The sequence below is a fragment of the Canis lupus genome, chromosome 21 (assembly GCF_048164855.1).
Source record: "Canis lupus baileyi chromosome 21, mCanLup2.hap1, whole genome shotgun sequence".
Taxonomy (NCBI): Eukaryota; Metazoa; Chordata; class Mammalia; order Carnivora; family Canidae; genus Canis; species Canis lupus.
Window position 1 is genome coordinate 3,030,575 of NC_132858.1, and position 26,744 is coordinate 3,057,318.

At 53.9% G+C, this 26,744-nt stretch overlaps 4 protein-coding genes across 8 annotated transcripts; 3 read left to right on the plus strand and 1 right to left on the minus strand.

The window, feature by feature from the left end:
• FERMT3 (FERM domain containing kindlin 3) lies at positions 1–17,781 on the plus strand. Its single transcript, XM_072789653.1, has 15 exons — positions 1–143; positions 653–910; positions 2,860–3,093; positions 3,301–3,420; positions 3,537–3,705; positions 3,937–4,039; positions 14,613–14,720; positions 14,875–15,009; positions 15,090–15,139; positions 15,246–15,370; positions 15,576–15,682; positions 15,765–15,998; positions 16,340–16,464; positions 16,982–17,123; positions 17,251–17,781. The coding sequence occupies exons 2-15, from the start codon at positions 751–753 to the stop codon at positions 17,428–17,430; spliced, it is 1,992 nt and encodes a 663-aa protein (XP_072645754.1). The 5' UTR covers positions 1–143; positions 653–750; the 3' UTR covers positions 17,431–17,781.
• Positions 17,727–20,418, minus strand: TRPT1 (tRNA phosphotransferase 1). Its single transcript, XM_072789665.1, is given in 9 exon segments — positions 17,727–17,810; positions 17,812–17,858; positions 17,981–18,091; positions 18,166–18,222; positions 18,422–18,596; positions 18,685–18,854; positions 19,369–19,450; positions 19,690–19,782; positions 20,040–20,418. Coding segments are annotated over 8 exon segments (771 nt in total). The 5' UTR covers positions 19,774–19,782; positions 20,040–20,418; the 3' UTR covers positions 17,727–17,765.
• Positions 20,172–22,744, plus strand: NUDT22 (nudix hydrolase 22). The gene is made up of 6 exons (XM_072789654.1): positions 20,172–20,250; positions 20,520–21,017; positions 21,382–21,480; positions 21,963–22,060; positions 22,200–22,293; positions 22,581–22,744. The coding sequence occupies exons 2-6, from the start codon at positions 20,538–20,540 to the stop codon at positions 22,680–22,682; spliced, it is 873 nt and encodes a 290-aa protein (XP_072645755.1). The 5' UTR covers positions 20,172–20,250; positions 20,520–20,537; the 3' UTR covers positions 22,683–22,744.
• DNAJC4 (DnaJ heat shock protein family (Hsp40) member C4) lies at positions 22,644–26,606 on the plus strand. Of its 5 annotated transcripts, none has more exons than XM_072789656.1 (7): positions 22,644–22,786; positions 23,523–23,615; positions 24,530–24,623; positions 25,105–25,289; positions 25,376–25,540; positions 26,255–26,341; positions 26,425–26,606. In XM_072789656.1, the coding sequence occupies exons 1-7, from the start codon at positions 22,779–22,781 to the stop codon at positions 26,525–26,527; spliced, it is 735 nt and encodes a 244-aa protein (XP_072645757.1). In that variant the 5' UTR covers positions 22,644–22,778; the 3' UTR covers positions 26,528–26,606. The 5 variants fall into 5 exon arrangements, with proteins under 5 accessions (XP_072645757.1, XP_072645760.1, XP_072645758.1 ...); XM_072789659.1 differs by having other exon boundaries at positions 26,259–26,341; XM_072789657.1 differs by having other exon boundaries at positions 22,646–22,786; positions 25,379–25,540.
• The last annotated feature ends 138 nt before the right edge of the window (positions 26,607–26,744 follow it).

Genomic DNA, 26,744 nt, shown 5'->3' on the forward strand with positions numbered 1-26,744 from the left:
GGCAAAGGCTGCCCTCTAAAGAAAGCTCCAGAGAGAAAGCAAAGGGGGAAGGAAACCCTGAGCTGCAGGTGTTTTACACTGAGGTCGGGAGCGGCTGACACTCCAACCCCGGCACCTGCAGCCCCCAAGCCCTTCCAGGCCAGGTAAGCTGGGGCGGAAGCTGAAAGCCCAACCACCCTTTCTTCACTGTCCTGCAGCCCCTCTGCCCAGCATGCCTCTCTCCATGCGGCACCCTGGACTTTTCACAGCCCGAGAGAAGCCCTGGCTGGTTTGGGATGTCTGGGTCTGAGCTCCTGGCCAGGATCGGAAGTATTTTCTGGTTTGGGCTCACCACCATTTCCAGGGTGGGCAGTTGTGCGTGTGGGCCTGGAGGTGAAATGGGAAGCAGAGGGAGGCGGTACCGAGCTCTGGCATCAAGCTGGGGGATGAGTGAGCCCCCCCTTACTCTTACTGGGCCTCGGTCTAACTGGAAGATGGGAGCGCATTGGACTGCGCTGTTCAACTAAACCACTGATGATGGTGAGGGTGAGGGTGAGGGTGAGGGTGAGGGTGAGGGAGTCGGAGGTGTGCCCGGAACAGTTGAGCACCCGCGTCTCGCTGCTGCCGTGACACACTGGCCTCCGGGCTCCTCTCTGCTCTCCTGCCCATCCAGATCACCACAGGGCCACGTCTGTCTGAACGCAGGCCTGCCCAGGCCCGGCACCCTGCCTACTTGACCACCTCCCCACCCGCGAGGGAGCCACCACAGACATGGCGGGGATGAAGACGGCCACCGGGGACTACATCGACTCGTCCTGGGAGCTGCGGGTCTTTGTGGGAGAGGATGACCCGGAGGCTGAGTCGGTCACCCTCCGGGTCACAGGGGAGTCGCACATCGGTGGGGTGCTCCTGAAGATTGTGGAGGAGATCAGTGAGTGCCCCGCGGCCCCCCGTTGCTGACCTCAGCACCTTGGAGTGGCCCTAAGTGGGTCCCTAGGTGCTTCCGGGCCCCCCAACTCTGCGGCTCTTGATAACCCCACCACAGTGACTCAGGCACCAGCTTAATCATTTGGTTCCAAAAAAGACATTTCCCCAACTTCCCCTCCCTCCCGCAGTTCTCCTTCCCTTCCTCTCACTCCAGCTGGTTCTGCTAAGTCCCCACAGAGCACAGAGAGGACTGCCAAGGTCCGAGGGGCAGAAGGGGCCTTGCCTGGGCCAGGGCACGGGCTGCACTCAAGGTCTCACGAGACTGGGGTGGGGGGTGGGGGGGCCTGGGGCCTGCTCCCATACCCTGGGCCAGGGCGGAAGCCCTCAGCAGGCTGGTGACAGGCCCAGTGGGGTGGGAAGGCCCTGCCCCCACAGGAAGTTACAGCACAGCGGCCTGTGGTATCAAGCGTGGAGAGGACCAGGGCTAGGCCCACGGGGGCTTCTCAGCCCCTTTCCCTGCTGGGGGTGGGGGCTGCCCCTTCCTGGGAGGGCAGCTGGCACACCCCGACAGGCAGAGCCAGAAGGCAGGCCCCGATCATTTCAGCCAAGAGTCCCAGGTCCCAGGTCCCAGGCCCCCTGTGGGGAAGGTAGGCCGGCTTCCTCAGACCCAGCCAACCCAGCACATGCAGCCTGGGAGGCAGGTCCGTTGGCTTCTGGACAGTTGGAGCCCTGGGGACGGCCTAGCCACAAGGCTCGAGGTCGTGAGGGAGCTTCCAACAGGCAAGGCCCGAGGAGGCTGTGAAAGCAGAAGTGGAAAACAGAGGGTCCCTCAGGAGACCGGGCGTCAGACCAAGCTGCAGCCAGGCCTGGGCTGAGTCAGGGCAGAGGGGGTGAAGATACAGGGCCCCGAGGGGCTCTTGTGTTGTCTCCTGGCCTCTTCTCCTGGCCTGTCCCTGACCTTCTTTGGGTCAGATTCCCATCCTTCTCCACGTCCTCCTCTTTCCAGGGCTCCTGCCTTGTTCCCCAGACACACTACACCTCAGGACCAGGCCCCAGGCCAGAAACTCACATACCAGGGCCTAAAGGACATGCCCACCAGGTCCAGGCATTCCAGAAACATGTTTACCAGCCCCATGCCTGCCTCTGGGACAGAAATGCCATGACTTCTACTTCCAGAGTGAATCTCGCTCTGCCTGACGCGGGATGGAGGCTTTTCTCCCTCCTTGCTGGCTCCAGCATGGGGGACTGGGTGACAGGACTTCCCTGCCAGGCCCAAGCATCATCTTTTCACTTTTAGCCACCACTTTTCATCGATGCCGATCTCAGCTCCAAAATCCATCCTCCTATCCATCCTCACTGCCCACCGTGGGAGAGCCTCTCTCCCTGCCTTCAGCCCACCCCTACCTGGGGGCTGTCTAGACGTAAGCCACTGTTGAAGACCCTTCAGTGGCTGCTCTCCACCTGCAGGGTACCATAAACTCCTGATGGCAGCTACCCCGAGCTCTTGTTGGCACACTCCAGGCGTTCAAGAGGAGATGGGGAGAGGGCGCCACAAAGCCAGAACAGAGTGAGGGGCAAAAGCTCACAGGACCCTGAGAGGCTGGATAGATGGAACCAGAGAACTTCTTGCCCCTGGCAGCTCTGGTGACGCTGGGAGGGACCAGGGGAAGGGGGTAGCAGGAGTGTGGGTGGAGCTGGGACCAGACCATTGGTGAGGAAGGGCCCTGCACACCCTAGAGAGCTGTGTCCCTGCCTCGTCTTTGTGCTCACCGCACAGCAGCCCACCTGGGGGTCCCCAGAGGGACACGTGTCATCTATCACTAGCTGCAGGAAGAGTGAGGTATTCGTGTTCCTAACTGGGTCGTCGCTCACATGCATCATTCACGTGCCCGCATAGCACCAGGCACGGCCCCCCGTGGCTGACGGACACCCTGCCTCCCCTGTGGCCCACAGAGCGCAAGCAGGACTGGTCAGACCATGCCATTTGGTGGGAACAGAAAAGACAATGGCTTCTGCAGACCCACTGGACGCTGGACAAGTACGGCATCCTGGCCGATGCTCGCCTCTTCTTCGGGCCCCAGCACCGGCCCGTCATCCTGCGGCTGCCCAATCGCCGGGCCCTGCGCCTGCGAGCCAGCTTCTCCCAGCCCCTCTTCCAGGCTGTGGCTGCCATCTGCCGCCTCCTCAGTGAGTCCCCTGCTCTCCCTCTGGGCAAGGGTCCTGCAAGAGGGCAGCTGACCCTGCCTTATGGGCCCAGCCATTGTCGCCATGTCCTTGCCGCCTGGTCCCTGTCCAGCCTGCAGGGCTGTGATCTGTTCCACAGGACCCAGGAGTGGGGCGAGAGGTTCGGGGGCAGGACCCCGGCCCCCTCGCTGAGGTCCCAGCTCCCCTCAGGTATCCGGCACCCTGAGGAGCTGTCCCTACTCCGGGCTCCTGAGAAGAAGGAGAAGAAGAAGAAGGAGAAGGAGCCAGAAGAGGAGTTGTATGACTTGACCAAGGTCGTCCTGGCTGGAGGTGAGCATAGGCTGGGCAGGCCGGGGGTGGGGGTGCTGGGAGGGGGTGCTGGGTGCTACATGGCCCTGGAGGCCGGGGCTGGGGACCGGGCCGTTTCACCCTGTCCTGCACTTCAGGCGTGGCACCTGCATTGTTCCGGGGAATGCCAGCCCACTTCTCAGACAGCGCCCAGACCGAGGCCTGCTATCACATGCTGAGCCGGCCACAGCCACCGCCGGACCCCCTCTTGCTCCAGCGCCTGCCTCGGCCCAGCTCCCTGTTGGACAAGACTCAGCTCCACAGCAGGTGTACTGCGTGCCGAGGACACCCCGGGGCCAGGTCCCCTTGCGTCTGGGCTCCCACTTCCAGGGCCCATGCCCTCCCTGTATCCTTGCCCCCAATCCACACTGCCTGTCTCCAGGCCTTTCTTACATGTGTGCCTGCCCTCGGGCCCCCTGCCCAGCCCCGCCCCACCCCTGTCATGCCCCAGCACTGTACCTGCATAGGCCCTGACCTCTTCCCCGTGCTGTGGACCAGGTGGCTGGACTCCTCACGGTGCCTCATGCAGCAGGGGATCAAGGCCGGGGACATGCTCTGGTTGCGCTTTAAGTACTACAGCTTCTTCGACCTGGATCCCAAGGTGGGCTGGGTCAGGGAACAGTGGGGCTCTGGGTCAGTGAGACATGGAAACTAAGGGTCAGGGCTCTGGGCCCTGGGAACCTTAGAGACTTGCAGGGCGTCTGTCCATCTATCCATCGTCCATCCACACTCCTGTTTGTTAACTCTGCCAGCGTGGTGCTGAGCCAGGTCTGACGGCAGGCCCATTTCTCCAGGGGCATTCAGGTACAGGAAGACCACAGGGCAGTGGAGACAGTGGCGAGTGCCCCCAAGAAACCTGCCCAGGTGGGAGATGCCAGCACCTAGATTCAGACCTGCAAGGGGTGTCACTGGGATCTGCAGGTTTAGGGTGGGCGAGCGGCAAGGCTGTGCAGGCAGGGGCCGCAGGCATCTCCCTCCCTGCCTCCTGTCCCTGCTGGCAATCAGGTGATCAGCGGCTCCATGCAGCCCCCTCAGAAACCTTCCGTAGCTCGTAGGCGCGCCCTCACCCCCGACCCCTTTTCTCTGCCCCCCTTTACTGTGAAACTTCTAACTGTTGTTCTTTACTGAATCCTTGCTCTCCACAATCCCACTTCCTGCTCCCTGTGGGTGCTCCTGGACTCCCCCTCTATGTCCTCAGCCATATCTGTCCTGGTGTCCTCAGTCCCCTTCCACACACAGGAAGCACACACCTGCTGAGGTGACCATGCCCTGCATGCTCTGTGTCCCTGCTCACTTCACCCCTGCTTCTTACCAGACCACTGGTAACCCCTGCGGTCTGGGGCGGGGGTGTGGATGGGGGTCTCCAGATGCCCTGTCCGGATTCCCTAACTCTCCCTCCTGCCTCCACAGCCTCCAGGGGTGGCAAATCCACAGCTCCCTCCACAGCCATCCTTATCTCCCTGCCCCTTATAACTCCCAAGTGTGTAATCTCTGGTGTAGATATTCTACCTCAAGGTCTGTCCTCGAGTGTCCAGGTGGCCCAGCTCCGCTCACAGACCCAACGGGCACCTCAGACTCCTGCCTGAACCGGAAGTCTTGGTTCCCCCACTGCCCAGCACATCCTCCCTCCCACCTTTCATGGATTCGTTGCCAAAGCCTGCACGCAAACACCATTCTGGATCCCTCCATTTCGTTCCCACCCCATCCATCTTTGTGTCCTGTTCATCCTCCCTTGAATTAAAATCCCAAACCGCCCATCCTCTATCTCTTCATCTCTCTGTCTGTCCAGCGGTCAGCCTGTGTCCTGTTGGTAGTGCACTCCTGGCGCACCTCTCTCCTCTCTTGGCCTCCCCCACCTCCATACCACACCTGGATGAACAGACACTAGGTCAGGGCCCTCCTGTGGTTGCTGAACCCCGAGTTCCTGCACGATCTGTTGCCTGCCAGCCTATCTGCCCTGTTCCCTCCTTCCACATCCGGCCTTTTCCTCTCCTGGGGACTTCTTTGTTGCCTTCTCCAGCTCTTCCTTCCCTACATTGGATTGAGTGGTTTACATGACTCCATTTTATTTCCTTTATGTTAGTTTATTACTATAAACTTTTTTTTTAAAGATTTTGTATTTATTTATTCACGAGAGACACAGACAGAGAGGCAGAGACACAGGCAGAGGGAGAAGCAGGCTCCCGGCAGGGAGCCCAATCACGCCCTGGGCCAAAGGCAGGCGCTAAACTGCTAAGCCACCGAGGCATCCCCCAAATCAGTTTTAAAATATTTTCATCACCCCAAAAAGAAAGCCATACCCATCAGCAGTCACTCCCCATTTGCCCCTCAACTGCTTAGCCCCAGACACCTTGTAATCTTTTTCCTGTCTCTATAGACTTGCCCATCCTGGACATTTCCTAGAAATGGAATCATACAATATGCGGCTTTTTGTTGTTTCTTGCCCTTGGCATCATGTTTTCATATTTTAGCATGTCCAGTGTTTCATTCCTTTTTACCGCAAAAGAGGATTTCATTGTATGGATACGCCACATTCTATTGATCTATTCAGCAATTAATAGACATTCGGTTCCCACCTACCCCCAATGTTGGCTATTACGAATAATGCTGCTATGAACGTTCATGTACAAGTTTTTGAATGGTTGTATCTTTTCATTTCTCTTGGGTGTAGACCTAGGAATAGGATTGTTGGATTGTTATCACTATTACTTTTACTTTAACCAATCGTTTTTTTTGTGTGTGTGTGGAACTTTCTGTTTTGAGATAATTGGAGATTCCCAGACAGTTGTAAAAAGTAATACACAGAGGGCATCTGGCTGACTCATTTGGTAGAGCGTGTGACTCTCCATTTCAGGGTTGTGAGTTCAAGCCCCACGGTCATGGAGCCTACTTAAAAGTAAATAATAATAATACACAGAGATCCTAGATACCTGGGTACCTTTTATTTTTTTAAATAATTTTTAAAAGATTTTATTTATTTATTCATGAGAGACACACAGAGAAGAGAGAGAGGCAGAGACACAGGCAGAGGGAGAAGCAGGCTCCATGCAGGGGGCCCGATGCGGAACTCGATCCTGGGACCCCAGGATCACGCCCTGGGTTGAAGGTGGCGCTAAACTGCTGAGCCACCCGGCCTGCCCCCTGGGTACCTTTGATCCCAGTGTCTGCCAATCCTTAACCAGGATGTTTCAATATAGTCAAGATTCAGCTCATCAGCCAACGGCCCTGTAAAGACGCTTAAAAAGTACGAACAAAGTCTTGTATACCTGCTCCCACGCTCACCATTTCCTGTGCTCTTTATTCCCATGTATAGATCCAGATTTCCAGCTGGTCTCATTTTCTGTCTGCTTAAAGGACTTCCTTTAACATTTCTTGTGGTGCTAATCTACTGGTAATGATTCTTTCAGCTTTTGTATGTCGAGTAAGTCATTATCTTGCCTTTAATTTTGAAAGATTTTTTAACTCAGTGTAGAATTCTTGGTTGATGGTTTTGTTTCTTACGATACTTTATTTCTTTTTAAGATTTTATTTATTTATTTGAGAGAGAGAGAGAGAGAGCAAGAGAGAGAACGCACAAGTGGGGGAAGAACACAAAGGGAGAGGGAGAAGCAGGCTCTCCACTGAGCAGGGGGCCAGGCTCAACGTGGGACTTGTTCTCTGGACCCTGGGATCATAACCCGAGCCTAAGGCAGGTGCTTAACTGACTGAGCCACCCAGGTGCCCTTATTTCTGATTTAAACAATGTGATTATTATATGCCTTAGTTCCCTTCAGGTTTTTCATACTTGGGGTTCAGTGAGCTTCTTGAATCTGTGAATTGATAGTTTGCATTAAGTTTGGAGTCATTTTTTTCAGGTGTGTTTTTTTTTTTTCTCCCTCCCTTGATCAGATTCCAATTATACTAACTATTAGACTGCTTAGAATCATCCCACAGCCCATTGATGCTATGCTCAGTTTGGGCTTTTTAGGTGATTTTTCCATTCTTATTTTTCTGTGTTGCATTTTGAGTAGGTCTCTTGCTCTATCTTCAAGTTTACTAATCTTTCTTCTGCCATGTTGAATCTGCCATGGATTTTATGCCTACATAAAATTCCATGACTCTCCTCACCGTGCTCCTGTATCTCTACTTCCTTGAACACATGTGATGTATTTATAGTAACTCTTAATGTTTTTATCTGCTAATTCTATCACCTGTGTCATTTCTGGATCTGTATCTATAGATTCTCTCCTCGTTATGAGTTGTATTTTTCTGCTTGTTTTCATGCCTGGTCATTTTTTCCCCTTTATTTTGGGAGTTTTGTTTTACTTTGTTGGGTGTTTTGTTTTGTTCTTTTCCTTTTGTATTTTTGTGTCATTTTTTATTTGATGCCAGACACTACAAATCTTACATTCCTGGGTGCTAGATTTTTATAGTCCTTTAAGTATTTTTTTTAAAGATTTTTATTTATTCATGATAGTCACACAGAGAGAGAGAGAGAGGCAGAGACACAGGCAGAGAGAGAAGCAGGCTCCATGCAGGGAGCCCGATGTGGGATTCGATCCCGGGTCTCCAGGATCGCGCCCTGGGCCACAAAGGCAGGTGCTAAACCGCTGCGCCACCCAGGGATCCCTCTTTAAGTATTTTTAACCTTGTTTAGGGGGTTCCTGGGTGGTTGAGTGTCTGTCTTTGGCTCAGGTCGTGATCCCAGGATCCTGGGATCAAGTCCTGCATTGGGCTCCCCATGGGGAGCATGCTTTCCCTCTGCCTGTGTCTCTCAAGAATAAACAAATAAAATCTTAAAAACAAAAAAAAAAACCTTGTTTAGAGATGAAGTTAAACTACTTGGAGACAGTTTGATCCTTTCAAGGCTTGCCTTGAATGTTAATTAGGCAGGACAAAAGCATCCTCTAATCTAGGACTAATTTACCCCATTACTGAGGCAGTTGCCTTCAGAGAACTCTATCTAACGCGCCATGCTATTAGAGGTTTCTCTAATCTGGCTTTTGGGAGTGTGAACAACTTCCACCCTTAGAAGAGCTCTGGTTAAATGTTCCAGCTGCTCCTTTCAAGTGTTTTTTACTTTTTCTGTCAGCCTTGGATAGTTTCTTTATATACATACACTGATCAGTGCTTAAAGACTCAAGAGGAGCCCTCTGCTGATCTCCAGAGCTTTCTCTTTGTGTCACTCTCTCCTCTCCAGGACTCTGTCCTGTGAATGCCAGCTGCCTTGGACTCATGAAATGCTCAACTACATTTCTTCAACCTGGGGAATATGCTGGGCTCTGTTTGGGGTCCCCCCCCTGTGCACCTGTCTCTGGGCAATAAGCTGGGGCAATCAGGATTCACCATGTTTGTTTCCCTTCTGTCAGGGATCACTATTCTATGTAATTTCTTGTCCAATATCTAAAAACCATATCCGTGTTGCTCTCTGCGGTTTTGTGTGTGTGTGTGTGTGTGTGTGTGTTTTAAAGATTTTTTTTTTAAGATTTTATTTATTTATTCATGAGAGACACAGAGAGGGAGAGAGGCAGAGACACAAGCAGAGGAAGAAGCAGGCTCCATGCAGGGAGCCCAATGCGGGATTTGATCCTGGGTCTCCAGGATCAGGCCCTGGGCCAAAGACAGCACTAAACTGCTGAGCCACCCGGGCTGCCCAAAGATTTGCTTTTTAAGTAATCTCTGCACCCAACATGGGGCTTGAACTTATAACTCTGAGATCAAGAGTTGCATGAAAAAAAAAAAAAAAAAAGAGTTGCATGCTCTACCAACTGAGCCAACCAGGTTGCCCCTGTTCTCTTTGTTCTCAAAATAAAAACTTAAAAACAGAATTTCTTTTTTATTTAATATTCTTCTTTTTTGTAAAGATGAGGTTTATTTATTTATTTATTTTAGAGATTTTATTTATTTATGAGAGACACACAGAGAGAGGCAGAGACATAGGCAGAGGGAGAAACAGGCTCCTCACAGGGAGGGTGTTGTGGGACTTGATCCCCAGACCTGGGATCATACTGTGAGCCAAAGGCAGATGCTCAATCAATGAACTGCCCAGGCACCCCTATTTAATATTCTTTTTTAAAAGTTTTTTAAAATTTATTTGTTTGTTTGTTTGTTTATTTACTTATGTATGTATGTATGTATGTAATCTCTGCACCCAACATGGAGCTCAAACTCATGACCAACCCCAAGATCAAGAGTCACATGCTCTTCTGACTGGACCAGCCAGGAAACCTGCCCCTCCCCCCCAATTTTCTTATAGATCACAGTTGTTATATTTTATTTACTTTCTTTTCTTTTTTTTTTTTTTTTGATTTTACTTATTTATTTGTGAGAGACACAGAGAGAGAGAGAGAGAGGAAGAGACACAGGCAGAGGGAGAAGCAGGCTCCATGCAGGGAGCCGGATGTGGGACTTGATCCCACGACTCCAGGAGCATACCTTGAGCCAAAAGCAGGTGCTAAACCGCTGAGCCACCCAGGCAACCCAATTTACTTACTTTTCTATTAACTGTGCATAATAGTCTTTTTGGAGGTCTCTCTTCTGATGGTAAATGACTTGACATCCTGTATGTCTGAAAAGGTCACTATTCTACCCTCCCTCTCACGATAGTTTGACTAGGTATAGAATTCTAGGTTGAAAATATTTTCCTGCCAAATCCAAAGCGACCTTTTCATTGTCTTCTAGATCCCAGTGGTTCTATTGAGGAGTCTAATGCCTTTTTGTTGTTAATCCTCCCATGTGAGACCTTTTTTTTTTTTTTTTTTTTTTTCTTGGAGAGGAGGTAGATACTAAAAGCTTTTAGAATCTTCTCCGTATCTCATAATGCTTTAAATTCTCTCAATAATATGTCCTAGTATGGATCTTTCCTCACTGATGGCCTGCACACTTGCTGAGCCCTTTTAGATCAGAAACTTGAGTCTTTCAATTCTGGAGAAATGCCCTAAACAATCTCTTTAATCATTTCCTTCCTACCACTTTTCTGTTCCTTATGGAACTCAGTAGATATTACACCCCCTGGATTGCTTCTTCAAAGAAAAAACAGACATTTATCTTGTCTTTCTCATTTCTTTATTTATTTTTATTTATTTTTTAAAGATTTTATTTATTTATTCATGAAAGACAGAGAGAGAGAAAGAGAGAGGCGCAGAGACACAGGCAGAGGGAGAAGCAGGTTCCATGCAGGGAGCCCGATGTGGGACTCGATCCCAGGATCACAGGATCACACCCTGGGCTGAAGGCGGCGCTAAACTGCTGATCCACCCAGGCTGCCCTCATTTCTTTTTTAAAAAGATCTTTCATTTTTAAGTAATCTATGCACCCAACATGGGGCTTTAACTCACAATCCCAAGATCAAGAGTCACATGTTCCATCAACTGAGCCAGCCAGGTGCCCCTTGTCTTTCTCATTTCTAAGCTTGTTGTCTTCTTATTTTACTTTCTGGAGACTTATCTTTCAAATGATCTATTGAATTTTTAATTTCTGCAGCTGTATTTTTAAGTTTTAAGAGCTCTTATTTTCTGAGTGTTCCTTTGTAAAGTTGTGGTTTAAACATACATTTTGGAAAATGTATAAATGTATCCAACACATCAAGCAGCAGAACTTTACCAGCCCCCAGAAGACCCCTTCATACCCCTTCTAGGCAGTATCTCCCTTGGTGGGGGGGACACTAATGTCAATTCTGACACCTTGCTTGTGTTTGAAATCTACATAAATGAAATCACATAGTCTGTACTCTTTTGCCTGGCCTTTTTTCACTCAGCATTATGCTTGTATGATTCGTCCACACTGCGTATAGCTGTAGCTTATTCTTTTTCATTGGTGTGTGACATTCCATTATCTCAGTATACCACAATTAATTTTCCATTCTACTGTTGATGGGTATTACACAGTTTCCAGATTGGGACTATTATGAATAGAGATGCTATGAACATTCCAGTAATGTCTTTTGGTGAACATATGTTCACCAAACACACATTTTTGTATGGTATGTGCCCAGAGGTGGACTTGCTGGATTACAACACTGATTTAATTGTAGCAGATAGCTGTTAAGCAGCTTTCCAAATTGGTTGTACCAAGTTACACCTCCACCAGTAGTGTACAAAAATTTTGCTTGTTCCACAACTTCACCAGCACTTCGTATTTTCTATCACTTCCATGGTAGCCACTCTGGTAGGTGTGTAATGGTATCTAATATGGTTTTTTGTTTATTTGGGTTTTTTTTTTTAAACAGCTTTACTTAGATATAACTTAAATGCCATAAAAATCACTCATCATAAGTATTCATTTTGATTATGTTCAGGAAATTTATACAGTTGTGCAGCCATCACTGCAGTAAAGTTTTAAAACATTTCATCATCTTAGAAGGTTCTCTAGTACCCATTTGCAGTCATTCCTCCTCCCACGCCAAAACCCAGACAGACACTGGTGTGCTTTTTATGTGGCTTTACTTCACATTTCCCTGATGACTAATCAGGTTGAGCCCTTTTTCATATGGCTACTAGCCATTTGGATGTCCTCTTTTGTGAGGTTTCTGCTCAACTTTTTATGCCAATTTTAACAATTGAGTTGCTTGTCTTTCATTTTGCGTTACAGGAGTTCTTTATATATTCTGTACATGAGAAGTACTTTGTCAGATAAATATATTGTGATTATAGTTTCCTACCCTATGTTTTGCCTTTTTGTTCTCTTATTGGTTTATTTTGATAAAAAAGTTTCTAATTTTAATATAATTTGACTTCTATCTTTAAATATTTTTCTTTTATGATTAATATCTTTTGTGTCCTGTTTTAAAAATCCTTTTTATTCCAAGATCACAAAGATGTAGTCCTATTTTTCTCTAAAAGTTTTTTTGTTTCAACTTTCATATTTAGATCTGCAATCCAGTTAGAGTTGATATTTGTGTGTGGTGTGAGGTAGGGGAACAAAACCTGTATTTTTTTTTTCAAAGATTTTACTTATTTATTCATGATAGACACAGAGAAGGAGAGAGGCAGAGACACAGGCATAGGGAGAAGCAGGCTCCATGCAGGGAGCTCAACGTGGGACTCGATCCCGGGTCTCTAGGATCACGCCCTGGGCGCTTAAACCACTGAGCCACCCAGGCTGCCCTGTATTTTTTTTTTTTTTGTTTTGTTTTAATACAGGTATTCAGTGGACCCAGTGGATATCATTTACTGAAAATAGCATCCTTTCCCCAGTGACTATGAGGTCATCTTTGTTCTAAGTCAGGTGAACATAAATGTATGGGTCTTTCTCTTTCAGGTTCCATTGATCAATTTGTCTCTCTTCATCGATGCCATGCAGTCTTAATGACTATATCTTCTTTTTTTTTTTTTTTTTTCAAAACACAGCATCCTGTTCTCGTTTTACAAGTATTGCATTTTGTCTCTCAAAGGATTTTGACTGGTTGAACTTTTCTTCCGCTCCCTACTGTCTTTATTTCCTCCCAGCTCTCTTTTCTGTTTGTCTTGCTTGATCTCTGTAGTTGCTGCCAACAGCTTTCCTTGCACAAGGGTAATCCCTGCCTGCCCCTTCATATTGAGAGGCAAGGCTCTAGGAAGTCACTGAAAATCCTCAGTGGATGAATGGGGTTTAGCACTTTGGGGGCTTCCTGGGGTGGGGTAAGTATGTTGTTCTTTGCTGGGGGGTGGGGTGGTTTTCTCTTTGGCTCATCAGTTTCTCAGCAGCAAACCCTCTGATCTCCAGACTAGGAATAGAAGGCTCACTATCATCGATGTCTTGGGTGACAAGTGGGGAAGGTCCAGGGGTGACCCACCTTTCAGAATGTCAGCCTTTGCTTGGTTCACCTGTATTTAGCACAGTACCTGCCCTCACCCAGCTGTGCCTAGAGTACCAAATGCAGGGGTCCTCTGGCTCACCATCTCCAGAGAGTAAATCTCTGGCTTCTGCCAGCCTGGCTGTCACTTGGCTGCAGGGAGTAGGGGACACCTGCTCTTTTTTTTTTTTTTTTTTTTTTCACCTGCTCTTTTTATACACCTTCTACAGTCCTCATTTCAGCCCACCCTCACTTCTCAGCCAGAGGATCCCAGTCCAAAACCTGTCAGAGAGAGCCACATGCCTGGATGCCTTTGTCTAGATATCTGTTCTTTTTGCCTATTTCCAGAACTCATTAGTGCCTTTACCACAGAACAAGAGAGGGGAAAGAACAAGAGATCCTATCTCTCTCACCGTAACTCATTTCCCATTCATGTTTCTGTGTTCCATCTTCTTTTTTTTTTTTTTTTAAATTTTATTTATTTATGATAGTCACAGAGAGAGACAGAGAGAGAGAGGCAGAGACATAGGCAGAGGGAGAAGCAGGCTCCATGCAAGGAGCCTGACATGGGATTCGATCCCGGGTCTCCAGGATCGCGCCCTGGGCCAAAGGCAGGCGCCAAACCGCTGCGCCACCCAGGGATCCCTGTGTTCCATCTTCTGAAATATTGTCAGCATCCCTTACCTGCGGTGGTTCCCACTGTTCTTTGTCCTTTTGGGTTTACCCTTTTAGGTCTTTGTTATCAATTTTGGTAGATTTCAGAGGGAGCAAGGGCTTGGTCTTCTGTGGGTAACTGGGGTCCCCCTTTGAGCTTTGCACTCCCTGTTCCTTCTCTCTGGAATGTTCTTCATCACTCTTCCCTTTAGTGGCCCATTGCCATCCTTCATGTCTGGGGGGCAGTCTGTCACCTCCTCAAGGAAGACTTCCCTGAATGCTTCCTCATGTAGAGCAGCCCCCTGCACCCCAGTTCCATTTCTTCTCATCACCATCATCCGTGGGGTGTCCTTGCCTGAGGGCATGGATGAATGGCCCCATGGAAGGTATTTCCTTTATTACTTTTTTTTTTAAAGATTTTATTTTATTTATTCATGAGACACACACAGAGGCAGAGACACAGGCAGAGGGAGAAGCAGGCGCCATGCAGGGAGCCCGATGCGGGACTCAATCCCAGGATCACAGGATCAAGCCCTGAGCCAAACGCAGACACTCAACTGTTGAGCCACCCAGGCATCCCTGTACAGAAAGTTCTACAGGGGAAAAAGTACTACTTGTCTGGGCAGACTGGAAGGCTGGAGTTGAGGTCTGCTGTCCATGTGGAGCCAGTAGACGAACTTGCCACTGCACAGAAGGCAGGGCTGGAGGCTGAAGCTCCCGGGTCCCTTTGGCCCCTGACCAAGCCTGGCCTCCCCTGCCCCTGCTGCAGACAGACCCAGTGCGGCTGACCCAGCTATATGAGCAGGCTCGGTGGGACTTACTGCTGGAGGAGACCGACTGCACCGAGGAGGAGATGATGGTGTTCGCAGCCCTGCAGGTGCCCGGGGCGGGGCTGGGGGCCCCAGGGGGTGGGGTGCAGGTCAAGCCCAGGGTGGTCTCCCAGCCAAGGGGCATCTCCGGGAAGCCCCACTTAGGGCATTGTGGGCTATGGGGCAGCCCACTCAGCCCCCCTGGCCATGTGCCCCTCCCAGTACCACATCAACAAGCTGTCCCAGAGTGGAGAGGTGGGTGAAACTGCTGGCACGGACCTGGGGCTGGACGACCTGGATGCCGCCCTGAACAACCTGGAGGTGAAGCTGGAAGGCTCGGCCTCCACAGATGTGCTGGTGAGGAGGGACTCTAGTCAGGCTTGGGGTCGGGGTCAAGTGCGAACACCTGGTCCCCCTCTAACTCCCCTTCTTGGCAGAACAACCTCACCACCATCCCAGAACTTAAGGACCATCTCCGGATCTTCCGGTGAGTTAGGGCCAGAGTTGGCAGCCCTGCCCGAGGGGCCCAGTGTGGACAGAGAACCCAGGAGAGAGGGAGGCAACTTAACACAGACCTCCTGCCTCGCCTTCAGGCCCCGGAAGCTGACCCTAAAGGGGTATCGCCAACACTGGGTGGTGTTCAAGGAGACCACCCTGTCCTACTACAAGAGCCAGGATGAGGCCCCAGGGGACCCCATTCAGCAGCTCAACCTCAAGGGTGAGTGAAGGTGGCCTGGCAAGGACACGGACAAGGACAGGTGCTGGCTGGGGGCCCATGTGAAAGCTCTCACCTCAGTTTCCCCCTGGGGGGCAGAAGAAGACGCCCTCTGTCCTGAGCTATTGCACTGGGCTGGCCTTCGCCCAGGGATCTCTCAGGCAGGGCCCCCCCACCCTGGCCTACCCACCCCTTCGTCTCCCTCTAGGCTGTGAGGTGGTCCCTGATGTCAACGTCTCAGGCCAGAAGTTCTGCATTAAACTCCTGGTACCCTCCCCTGAGGGCATGAGCGAAATCTACCTGCGGTGCCAGGATGTAAGTCAGGGCCAGGCTGAGGCTGGATGGGGATGGGAACAGGGGCAGGCGGCTGAACCCGAGCCTGTTCCTCATCCCCCAGGAGAAGCAGTATGCCCGCTGGATGGCCGGCTGCCGACTGGCGTCTAAGGGTCGCACCATGGCGGACAGCAGCTATGCCAGCGAGGTGCAGGCCATTCTGGCCTTCCTCAGCCTGCAGCGGACAGGTGGCGGGGGCTCAGGCAACCACCCCCAGGGCCCTGATGCCTCTGCCGAGGGTCTCAACCCCTATGGCCTTGTTGCACCCCGCTTCCAGCGAAAGTTCAAGGCCAAGCAGGTGCCAAAGGAAGTGGGTGGTGGGAATGACCACAGTGTTTACTCGGCCACCTTTGGCCCCTGGATCTCCACAGAGCCTTCCTTTAGGAAGCCATGTGCTCGCTCATTCCTTCTCCTCCCCACGTCCTTAAGACCGAGCACGCTGGTCCCTACCCTCTGGGAGGGGTCATGGTCCACCTCGGGCCTGGCTCAGCTCCTATCTGCTGAGTGGTGAGAGGGTGCACTGTGGTGGCCCCACATGGGGCCCCACCCCTGCTCCAGGCTCAGCATCCTGTCTCCCCAGTGGGGACAGGCAGGAGGTCTCAGGGATTTTGATGGCTCCTCACCAGTGTGGTCCCGCAGCTCACCCCACGGATCCTGGAAGCCCACCAGAACGTGGCTCAGCTTTCGCTGTCTGAGGCCCAGCTGCGCTTCATCCAGGCCTGGCAGTCCTTGCCTGACTTTGGCATCTCCTACGTTGTGGTCAGGTACGGGCCTAGCCTGCTCCACTCTCCTTGTGGCCTGCTGAGGCACCCTGAAGCCTCCCTTCCTGTTCTTTGTGGGCGCTCTGTGGGTACTCAGCCATCCTCTGCCGCTGGCAGCACACACCAGAGTGAGAGAGCAGGCCGAGACGGCAGGAGCCCTGGCCCTCCTTGCAGCTCCAGAGACCAGTCCCTCTGGAGGCTGCGGTTCCCTGCTGTGACAGGGAGCGCCCTCTGCCCATTTCCCAAGCCTGCAAACATAGAGCCAGGCAACAGATGATGAAGATACCAAAGAAAGTTGTTCTTGAAAGGCACGGACAGTTTGCCTGATGCTGTCAAAGGCTATTATAATGATTTTATCAGCTAACACTCATTTTCTAGACGAGGAACCTGAGGCCCAAGGAACCTAGCTGACATGTGCCCAGCTTGCTCCCGGGCACCGTGCCAGGCTATCTGGGTGGGCTCCGGGGCCATGCAGGGCAGGAGTCTTGCTCACACTCTCTCCCCGCCCCACCGGGGCTAGGTTCAAGGGCAGCAAGAAGGATGAGATCCTGGGCATCGCCAACAACAGGCTGATCCGCATTGACCTGGCTGTAGGCGACGTGGTCAAGACCTGGCGCTTCAGCAATATGCGCCAGTGGAATGTCAACTGGGACATCCGACAGGTGGGCTGGGACTCAGGGTGGGATCAGGTTCCCGGGGGCGGGACAGGCGCAGCCAGGGGTGCAGGGGGGCGCGGGGGCTGCTCCCTTATCTCACCTCCTCCAGCCCCTCTGACTGCCCGCTCTGCAGGTGGCCATCGAGTTTGATGAACATATCAACGTGGCTTTCAGCTGTGTGTCCGCCAGCTGCCGCATCGTGCATGAATATATCGGGGGCTACATTTTCCTGTCAACCCGAGAGCGGGCCCGTGGGGAAGAGCTGGACGAGGACCTCTTCCTGCAGCTCACAGGAGGCCATGAGGCCTTCTGAGGCCTGTCTGATCGCCCCCACTTTGCTCACTGCCTGCTATGGCCACTCCTAAGCCCACACTCTCTCCAGACATGTACTGAGCTGGCACATTCACCTGCTGTCACTGGCTTTATGCAGACCAGGGACCTAATTGGGCCAGACTCTGCCATCCCCTAGGCTAGGGAGAGTGGATTATGAGCTCGAACAAGGTCCGCCCTTCCCTTGTCTAAGTGGCCAAGACTAATACCCTGAGCACAGGAGGAAGACCAGCTGTAACTACAGGATGAGGATAATTCATGGTTTCAAACTGGAGCTTCTTTTTTTGTTACCTTTTAAACTTTTTTTTAATAAATATTTTATTGTTGGATTATCCTTCTTCCTCTGGAGCTATGCTTGGGGGCCACTCTGACACTCTGTCTCTTCATTACCAGCCAAGGAGAGGGACTTTCCTGAGATAGAGACAAGAGGTTAGGAATGGGAGACCCATCAGCCTGGGGCTGGGAGCTGGGAAGGAGATGGCAGAGGGCACAGGCTCAGGCACCCCGAATAGGAGTAAGGTGGTGGTTCTCACGAGAAGGGCGGAGCTGCAGGGCCTCCTTGAAATACTTGGGAAGCAGGAAGCCATCAGCATTCCCTGGAGTCAGGATCACTCCATTGGCCGAGCGGAAGAAGGGGATTCCATCTGCAGACAAAGCCAGAGATGTAACTCCTATCCTCTCTGAAGCCCTAGGGCAGTCCTGCTGTGTCCAGACTCACCTGCCAGGGCCAGGGGCCCATCAATCAGCACAGCCACTTCACAATTTGGTCGCATGCCTGCAGAGACAATTGGAGCTGGGACCTGGGGCATGTGGAGTTGCAGTCATCAAACCTGGGCAGGCTCAGTGGAAGGTCCTGGGCTCAGGGGGGGGATGGGGTGACTACAGCATGCAGAGCATGGAATGGCCTTAGATGAGAGAAGCTATGATACTTGGAGAGGGACCTGGTAGGACAACAGCTGGGGAGGGCCACTGACCACTGATGACACCAGGATCCCCAGGAAGTCCTGGGGCCAGGTGAATATGTGTCCTTCCCCGGCAGGACAGACCCTTGAGCAGGATGGATGGCCAGTGCTGCCAGAATGTGCCATGGACAAGCATGGGAGGCAAGGCCTGTGGGGTCTCCAGGGGCATCAGCTCCAACTCTGGTACCTGGGATGGGTTGGGGAACGGACAGCAGTGAGACCCTCTCCCTGGAGGGGTCCCACATGGTTCTCTCACTTGTCCCCTTAGCTCCCACCTGCAGGGAGTGACCCTGATTTGCCCGGATGAGAGGGCCAGTGCTGGGGTCCCCTGGCTGCAGGGCAAACCGCTGCTTCCGGTTGGTATCCACCACGCGCTGCACATCTTCAGCAGAGAAGCTGTGGAACTGGGGCAGCTGCAGGAGGGTGTCCAGGGGCACGAAGCCATCTGCAGGCAGGCAGGGTGCTCAGGAGCTGAACTTGTTCTGGCCTGGGCCAGAGTTAATAGGGCGAGCCACAGGTAACCAGAACAGAGTCTGGGCTTAGGGTTTATCTGTGAGAGTCTCCCCTTTCCGGGCCTCTCTTTCCTTAACTTACATGGGAGTAGGATCTGGCTTGGGGAGGGTCACAGGATAAGGGACTCTTCTATAGCATAGTACCCTGCCCAGAAAGGACTCAATAAACACCAGTTACCTTGACACCCCCCAACCCCCGTACCCACTCTTGGGTGTTTACTGGGCCACATGCACCATTAGTATTGCTGGGCCTGGACTAGACGGAAGGTCCTCTCCCAGTTTGCTCTAGACAGGATATCGGGCTCTGGGCCTCGGTGTTCCTTGCACGTGGAGGGGATGTGCCCTCTGTGCTGTCCCCATAGGGCCATGGGTCAGGCAGTCACAGATAGGCTCACACTGCTCCCTCATCTCCAACCACTCACCTCAGTCTTCAAGACTCTCACTTACCAGCCCTCATGGGAAGCCCCAGCTTCAGAGCCCCGTGACGCAGGGCATAGGACAAAGCCTTGGACAGCTGTACATCTCGGTCCTGTAAGAGCCCAGAGGTGACCCCTGGTCCCTGTAGTGATGCTGCCCTGCTGCCCACCCTGCACTCTGGGTGACCTGCTGCAGAGGGAGGCCACAGGGAAAGGAATCCCCACTTTCTGGGAAGAGTGTGTGACGCATCAGCCCCCACTCCCACCCACCAGCATATTCCAGAGAGTTAGGGCATAAAGTCCTCCTCCAATTACCACCAAGAAAGTGGGGATTAGGATGGGGTGGGCACACCTCTTCCCGGGGCCTGTGAGGCCTGTGAGCCCTTCGACTCCGGGGTCCTGTGGTTTCAGGCCTCCTTCCTTCAAGGGAGCTCATGGCTAAGACCTGAGGGGAACAGTGATGGGCGGGGACTGTCGAGGACCCTCTCCTGTCCCCACCCAGCCCAGCAAGTCACGAAGGACCAGTGAGCTGCGAAGGGGCTATTCAGCTCCTTAAACTCACTTCCCACCCATCCCCAACTCCCTAGTGCAGATGGGGAAGCTGAGGCCCAGGGAGCAAGGTTGGCCCAAGGTCACACCGTGTCCCTCGCGAATCCCAGGGAAGCCCGCAGCCCCGCAAGGCGGCGGAGCGTCCCGGCTGACCGGGCTGGGGGAGCCCCGGGCCCCAAGGTCAGACGGCGCGGGCGGGCGGCAGCCGGGGACGGCGGAGGCGCAGGGAGCGGCCAATGGGAAGCCGAGGGCGGGGCCGGGCACTTCCGCCTCGGGGAAGGGGCGGGGCCTGCGCGGGGGCGGGGCCGAGAACCGGCTGCAGCTTCGAGCTTCCGGGTCCTGCGCGGGCTCCCGGCGCCTCAGGGTTGGTGGCAGGACCCTGGGTCTGGGGGAAGTGGACACGGAGGGGTGACCGGACTCAGCACCTCTGGGTGGAGGAGATGCGCGGGATTCCCAGGGCTGGCCGGCGGCGGGAATCTCGGGGCTCTCGCAGGGCCTTATAAGACACGCTCCTGCCCAGAGCGTGGTCACGGGGGTGCCCTAAGGAGGTCTGCGGCGGAGGCGCCCAACTGCCGGGCCCAAGGGTCGCCGTGGGGCGCTCGGGGTGACAGGCCCGGCTGTGTCCTCCCCCAGAGCTGCCCTGTCCAGACCATGGACCCCGAAGTGTCCGTGCTGCTGCAGTGCCCGCCGGGGGGGCTGCCAGAGGAGCAGGTGCGGGCTGAGCTGAGCCCAGACCATGACCGGCGCCCACTGCCAGGAGGGGACGAGGCCATCGCCGCCATCTGGGAGAGCCGCCTGCAGGCTCAGCCCTGGCTCTTTGACGCCCCCAAGTTCCGCCTGCATTCAGCCACCTTGGCTCCCACTGGCTCACAGGGGCCACGGCTGCTCCTGCGCCTGGGCCTCACTTCCTACCGGGACTTCCTGGGCACTAACTGGGCCAGCTCAGCTGCCTGGCTGCGACAGCAGGGGGCCACTGACTGGGGTGACAAACAAGCCTACCTGGCGGATCCGCTGGGGGTTGGTGCCACACTGGCCACTGCAGATAACTTCCTGGTCTTCCTGCGTCGGTCTCGGCAAGTGGCCGAGGCACCTGGGCTGGTGGATGTGCCTGGTGGGCACCCTGAGCCTCAGGTGAGATGCCAGGCTGGGTGCAAAGGCACAAAGGCTCAGCTCAGCTTTGCTTTCCTAATCCCTTAAAGGGAGGAGGGCGTTTGGGGTTGGCCTGGTGCTTCTCTGAAAGACTGCTCCAGGCAGCACCTCACCCTCCCCACTGACCTCTGATTCAGACCTGTGGGAAGCTAGGGAATGATGGGGGTGGGGTGGGGAGCAGAGGACTAGCTGGATCTCTGGTGGTCCATATTAAAATGGTGGGCCTGGGTCAGGGGATCACCGAGACTCTTACTCTGTGCCTAACCAGGCCCTCAGGGCCAGCAAATATGGGGGGAAACAGGGTGGGAAGAGACGGAGAGCAGGGGCTGAGCCTGACCTCTCCTAGGCCGTGTGCCCTGGTGACAGCCCCCTGCACAAGGACCTCCCTGGGGAGCTGGTAGTGCATGAGCTCTTCTCCAGTGTCCTCCAAGAGATCTGCGATGAGGTGAGTGAGGGGTGGCCCAGACAATTGGGCAAGAAGGGAGGGGGTACAACATGCCAGAATTCCACAGGTGTGGCCTGGCAGGAGGGTCTGCAGGCATCTGGCATTGGGGGAAGGGCTTGGCTTTACAGCTAGGCATAAGGGGAATCCTAGCCCTCATATATCTGTGTGCCCCCAAGCTCTTCCTTTTTAAAATGGGAGTAATAAATGTCTTGTCTACTACCCCTCTATCCTTCCCCTGTTTGTTGAAAAGAGCTGTAAATGAGAGTCTTAGTTACTTTGGCCTTCCCTTGGGTGACCCTGAGCAAATTGTTTGGTCTCTGCTTTCTCATCTGTAATATGAACATGCCCAAGATCTGACATTTTGTGACTCTGGACGCTTGAACTACAAACTATAAAATGCTGTACAAGGGTAATGTTCTCCACTGAGAGGGGCAGGGATGTGGGCCACGGGCACTGACAGGTGGACCCCCTGCACCAACCAGGTGAACGTGCCACTGCCCACCCTGAGCCAGCCGCTGCTGTTGGGCATTGCCTGCAATGAGACCAGTGCCGGCCGTGCCAGTGCCGAGTTCTATGTCCAGTGAGTGAGCTCTGGGCTACAGGGTCCTGGGTCCTGGGGTAGGCGGGTGCTTCAGGGGAATGGCTGAGACAGCTGGGATTCCATGAGGACATTCCAAGGGCCAGGCACTCTCCCAAGCCACTCTCCTGTCCTTTTCCAGGTGCAGCCTGACTTCTGAGCAGGTAAAGAAGTTCTACACCAGTGGGGGAGCTGAGGCCCACGAGTCGACGGGAATCATCTTTGTGGAGATACAGGTGTTTAGTGCCAGAGTGTATCTTGCTTGGACAAGGAGCTGATGATGCACAGTCCTGGTGATGCATGTCTACCTCCTTGGGGCTGGGTCAGATAGGGCTGCTAGATATCTTAGAGCTTTCCTCCAGAGCCACAAGGCCTCCTTGAGGATGCCCTCAGCCCAAGAGGCCAGGAGCCTCTTCACCTAGGGACGGTGAAGTGCAGAGGGATCTGAGGCTCAGGAACACTGGGCACAGCTCCCGCAAGAGACCTGAGGGCTGGATGTCAGGGATCTTACTTTCTCCCGCAGAGAGTGCAGAGGTTGCAGGAGACCAAACTGTGGGCTGAGCTCTGCCCCTCGGCCAAAGGCGCTATCTTCCTCTACAACCAAGTCCAGGGAAGTCCCGCCTGAGTCATCCTAGGGCCCCCAACCCTAGCACAACCTGGAAGACAATAAAGGACTTTATTCTTGGATTCCGTTGGCATCTGCTGGTTCCGTGAGACAGAGATGGACCGGTGGGTGAGACTGGATAAGTGTCTTGGGAAACAACCCCCACCACCCAGCCTCAGTTTTCCCCTCTGCAAACTGGGGTGAGGACCGCGCCCCCTTGCCCCGCTGTGGTGAGGGCCCGAGCTTCCCATGAGGTGGAAGCTGCTTTATGAAAGATGTCTCGCTGGAAAGCCCAGTAACATCCCTGTGCCGGAGACCGCGCCGGACGCTGGGTGGGCGGGGCAACATCCCTCCAGTTTCGCGAGCGGGCGCCGGAGGCTCCGCGGGCCTCCACGTCGTTGGGTGGGCCCGAGGCGCCAAAGGCCAATGGGCGTGCGGGGGTGTGGCCTTTGACGCACTTCCGGGCCTTCCGATTCGGTGGGTGTAGCTTGGGCGTCTAAGCCAATGAGAGCGCGGGGGCGGGGCTCGCATAGGCGTAGGGGGCGGGGCCTGGCAGGCCCCTCCTTCCCCCGCCGCCAAACTCCCAGGGTGGAGAGGGGGTCCCGACGTCTGGGACTGGTTGTCTGGGACACCAAGACCAGTGGGGGAAGCGATCCGGACCCCCGGGCTAGCGGCAGGGGCAAGTCCAGGTCACTGGGGTCTGGGCCTGAGTGAAGGAGGCCTCACCGCCCCTGGGTCCTCTAAAGCTGGTTCCGTTTGCCGACGCTAGTAAAAGGAGCCAGGCCCTTCCCTTTCCCCCCGGAGTGCTCGAAGTGTGGTCCCATCCTGGTCCCAATGCACTTTGTGGCCTCCTTTCATCAGCCGCCTGCCAGTCGCCATGCTGTCCCTGTGCCTGTGCCGGTTCTGGCCCCGCAGCCCTTCCACCCGGCTCTTCTCGGCGGCCACCAGGCAGCGGTGAGTCGGAGGCCGGGGAACCCCCGGGGAAACCCCCCCCCCCCTCCCCGGCAGTCAGTGGGTTTTCGTTGAGGAAGGCCTGCCCAGCTCCAGGCCTGGACCTAGGTACTAAGATAGTTGTGATCTCTCTACTCTGTGTCAGGTGCCTTACAGGCTTATTTCAGGTAACCCTCACTTTGACTATAGAGGACACAAGATCAAAGATGAAGAGACGACCCTCAAGGTCATACAGCCAGTTAAGAGGCAAAAGTGGAATTTGAGCCCAAGCCAAACTCAGTGCTCTTTTCACGACTGTCGTGGTCGTCGAACATCAGCATCACTGCAGAACTCACTGGAGGTGTAGGGGCGGAGGTGGCTTACAAAAATGCAAATTCCTAGGCCTTGTTCTGGAGATTCTGATCTGCAGGAATGAAGTGGGTTTTGGGAATCTGTGTGTGTGTGTTAAGATTTTATTTATCTATTCATGAGAGACACACAGAGAGGCAGAGACCTAGGCAGAAGGAGATGCAGGCTCCATGCAGGAGCCCGATGTGGGACTTGTTCCCAGATCCCAGGATCACATCTGAGCCAAAGGCAGACACTCAACTGCTAAGCCACCCAGGCGTCCCAGGAATGTTTTTAAACAAGCTTCCTGGGTGTTTCTGTTTAAAGGGGTCTGAGGGCTACACATGGAAATGTTCTGATCTGCCCATACTTGAAATACTCAAAAGGGGAGGGATGATTTGGAGATGGATCTCCCTTGGCACCAGCCTCAGCTTCCTCACCTCCTGGTTTCTTTTTCTCTCTCTCTCTCTTTTTTTATCTTCCTCCCAGTTTCTGAGTTGAGGACTGTGGCCCAGAGGTGCTGGGAGGGGGAGGGGAGGAAGAGCCTCTGTGTTTCCACAGCCCTTGCAGTTTCTGGCCTATTTCCACAGGTCTGGCCCCAGGAACTACTATGAACTGTTAGGGGTGCATCCTGGTGCCAGCACTGAAGAAGTTAAACGAGCTTTCTTCTCCAAGTCCAAAGAGGTACCAGTGGTCCTAGGCGGGGAGGAGGGAGGATAAGGCTGAGCAGATAGGGTACACTTCAGATTGCCAGGAGTGGAGCCGAGGGGCTCACTCTGGATGGTGCCACATTCCCTTAGCATGTATAGAGAATGGCAGGTGCCCCAAGAGCAGTGGTCTGGCCAGCTGGGAGGAAAGGCTGGGGACGGGAGCCAGGGGTTCTATGTGATGGGCTGGGCTTGGTTCTGATCTGCCTGCTCTTGAGAAAGCCAGGGCATATAGTGAGAGCCAGGCAGCAGGTGGGAAGGCCTTGAACAAGGGGAAGGGGAGGAGTCTGTGCTCCCTGACTCTGGCCTTCTAGAGGGGTGGGCAGCCCTAAGAGTGAGAGTTCCTCTCCAAGCAGGGCCTCCAGAGATGATTTGAACCTTTGTGGGTGGACATTATTGGGATGGGTTCTGTGATGGGGCATGGAAAAAGAGCTGAAGAGAGTCCTGCCCCACCCCAGCTGCACCCTGATCGGGACCCTGGGAACCCAGCCCTGCACAGCCGCTTTGTGGAGCTGAGTGAAGCATACCAAGTGCTCAGCCATGAGCACAGCCGCCGCAGCTATGATCACCAGCTCAGCTCCACAACTCCTCCAAAGTCTCCAGGAACCACAGTCCATCCCAGGGCTGCTCATCAAGCGCACAGGTGCAGTAGTCCTGCCCCTGGCTTGCCCCATTCCCCAAGTCTCCTGGGGCACCTCATTCCCATACTTCCTTTCTTCTCCCTCTCAGCAGCTCCTGGGCACCCCCCAATGCACAATACTGGGCCCAGTTTCATGGTGTGAGGCCTCAGGGACCAGAGTCAAGGCAGCAGCAGCACAGACACAACCAGCGGGTGCTGGGATACTGCCTCCTGATCATGTTGGCAGGCATGGGCCTGCACTATGTTGCCTTCAGGTACATCCCTGCCTTCCGCCTGGGGTGATGGGCAGAGGGTGGAGGGTGGGTGGAGCCCAGTGTGGTCAGCCATACATCCACACCACCCCTGCAGCTTGCGCTTTTGTGTCTCTCAAGCTAAGAATTGCATGAAGTAGCTCCTGAACCTCTCCTTACTTGGCAAAGACATCTCTACACTAACTAAGGGCTAATGTCATTTTCAGGGTTTTTTTTTTTTTTGTCATTTGAATGTAAATCTTTGGTGCTGCTGATAGGATGTGCTGGAGCCACCAAGATCCTGCACAAGGAAATATGTTGTAACTGGGCCTCACCGGCAACTACCCTCAGTTGTTTGGCAATCGGCTGTCTCCCCGCCATCCTTTTATGCATGCCATGAATACCAGGGTTCTACCACAAAGATATCTAAAGGCTGGTGCCCACTGCTAGCAGCCTGCCTAGCTCCGTGATGCATTAGATGTATACCCTTTCTAGTCTCCTGCGAGGAACATTCTGATGTTCAGAGCTGCTATCACCACCTTCAACAAGACAGAGACCTGGGTCACCCATGGACCCTGGATAAGCCCCTGCCCTTCCATGCCCCTCTGCCCACCTAGCACAGGCAGTTAGGCAGAGGTCCTCACAGATGTAAAGCTGTGAGACCCTAGAGTTGCCAGGATGGTGGGGGTTGGATTTGGGGGACAGCAGGGATTGGGGTTAATTGTAACCCCCTTGCAGGAAGCTGGAGCAGATGCACCGGAGCTTCATGGATGAAAAGGATCGGATAATCACAGCCATCTACAATGACACACGGGCCCGGGCCAGGTCTGTCCCTGCTCTCCCTTCACTGTCCTGGCACCACCCTCTGGGATCCTCTGCCCTGACCACCCGGGTGCTCTCTCCTGCAGGGCCAACAGAGCCAAGCTCCAGGAGCAACTGCAGAGGCAGCGGCTGCAGCCACCACCTGGAGGCCCAGGGATCGTGCCTCCGGGCACAGGCACCCGCCCGTGAGCAGCTCGCTGGGATGGGGCCTTGCTACCCCATGGGACTTCCCACTCCCCAAAACGCGTGCAATAAAGTGATTCTCAGAGCTCGTGTCCGGCTCCTTGCTTCACGCCCTGCGGCCCCCGTCCCGGGCCTCACCGGGGAACGGCACCCCGCCCTCGCCGTCCCGGCGGCAGCGACCCGGGAGCCCGGCCCCCTGGGCGGTGCGTCCCCTTTCCCCTGC

What these genes read in the sequence shown, in the direction of transcription:
- FERMT3 (XM_072789653.1), top strand. Translation starts at nt 751, where the DNA reads ATGGCGGGGATGAAGACGGCCACCGGGGACTACATCGACTCGTCCTGG. An exon ending in AAGACTCAGCTCCACAGCAG is followed by an intron (nt 3,706 to 3,936) that starts GTGTACTGCGTG and finishes GCTGTGGACCAG; the next exon opens with GTGGCTGGACTCCTCACGGT. An exon ending in CGGCCTCCACAGATGTGCTG is followed by an intron (nt 15,010 to 15,089) that starts GTGAGGAGGGAC and finishes CCTTCTTGGCAG; the next exon opens with AACAACCTCACCACCATCCC.
- NUDT22 (XM_072789654.1), top strand. Translation starts at nt 20,538, where the DNA reads ATGGACCCCGAAGTGTCCGTGCTGCTGCAGTGCCCGCCGGGGGGGCTG. An exon ending in GTGGGCACCCTGAGCCTCAG is followed by an intron (nt 21,018 to 21,381) that starts GTGAGATGCCAG and finishes GACCTCTCCTAG; the next exon opens with GCCGTGTGCCCTGGTGACAG. An exon ending in TCATCTTTGTGGAGATACAG is followed by an intron (nt 22,294 to 22,580) that starts GTGTTTAGTGCC and finishes TTTCTCCCGCAG; the next exon opens with AGAGTGCAGAGGTTGCAGGA.
- DNAJC4 (XM_072789656.1), top strand. An exon ending in TCGGCGGCCACCAGGCAGCG is followed by an intron (nt 23,616 to 24,529) that starts GTGAGTCGGAGG and finishes CTATTTCCACAG; the next exon opens with GTCTGGCCCCAGGAACTACT. An exon ending in TCTTCTCCAAGTCCAAAGAG is followed by an intron (nt 24,624 to 25,104) that starts GTACCAGTGGTC and finishes GCCCCACCCCAG; the next exon opens with CTGCACCCTGATCGGGACCC.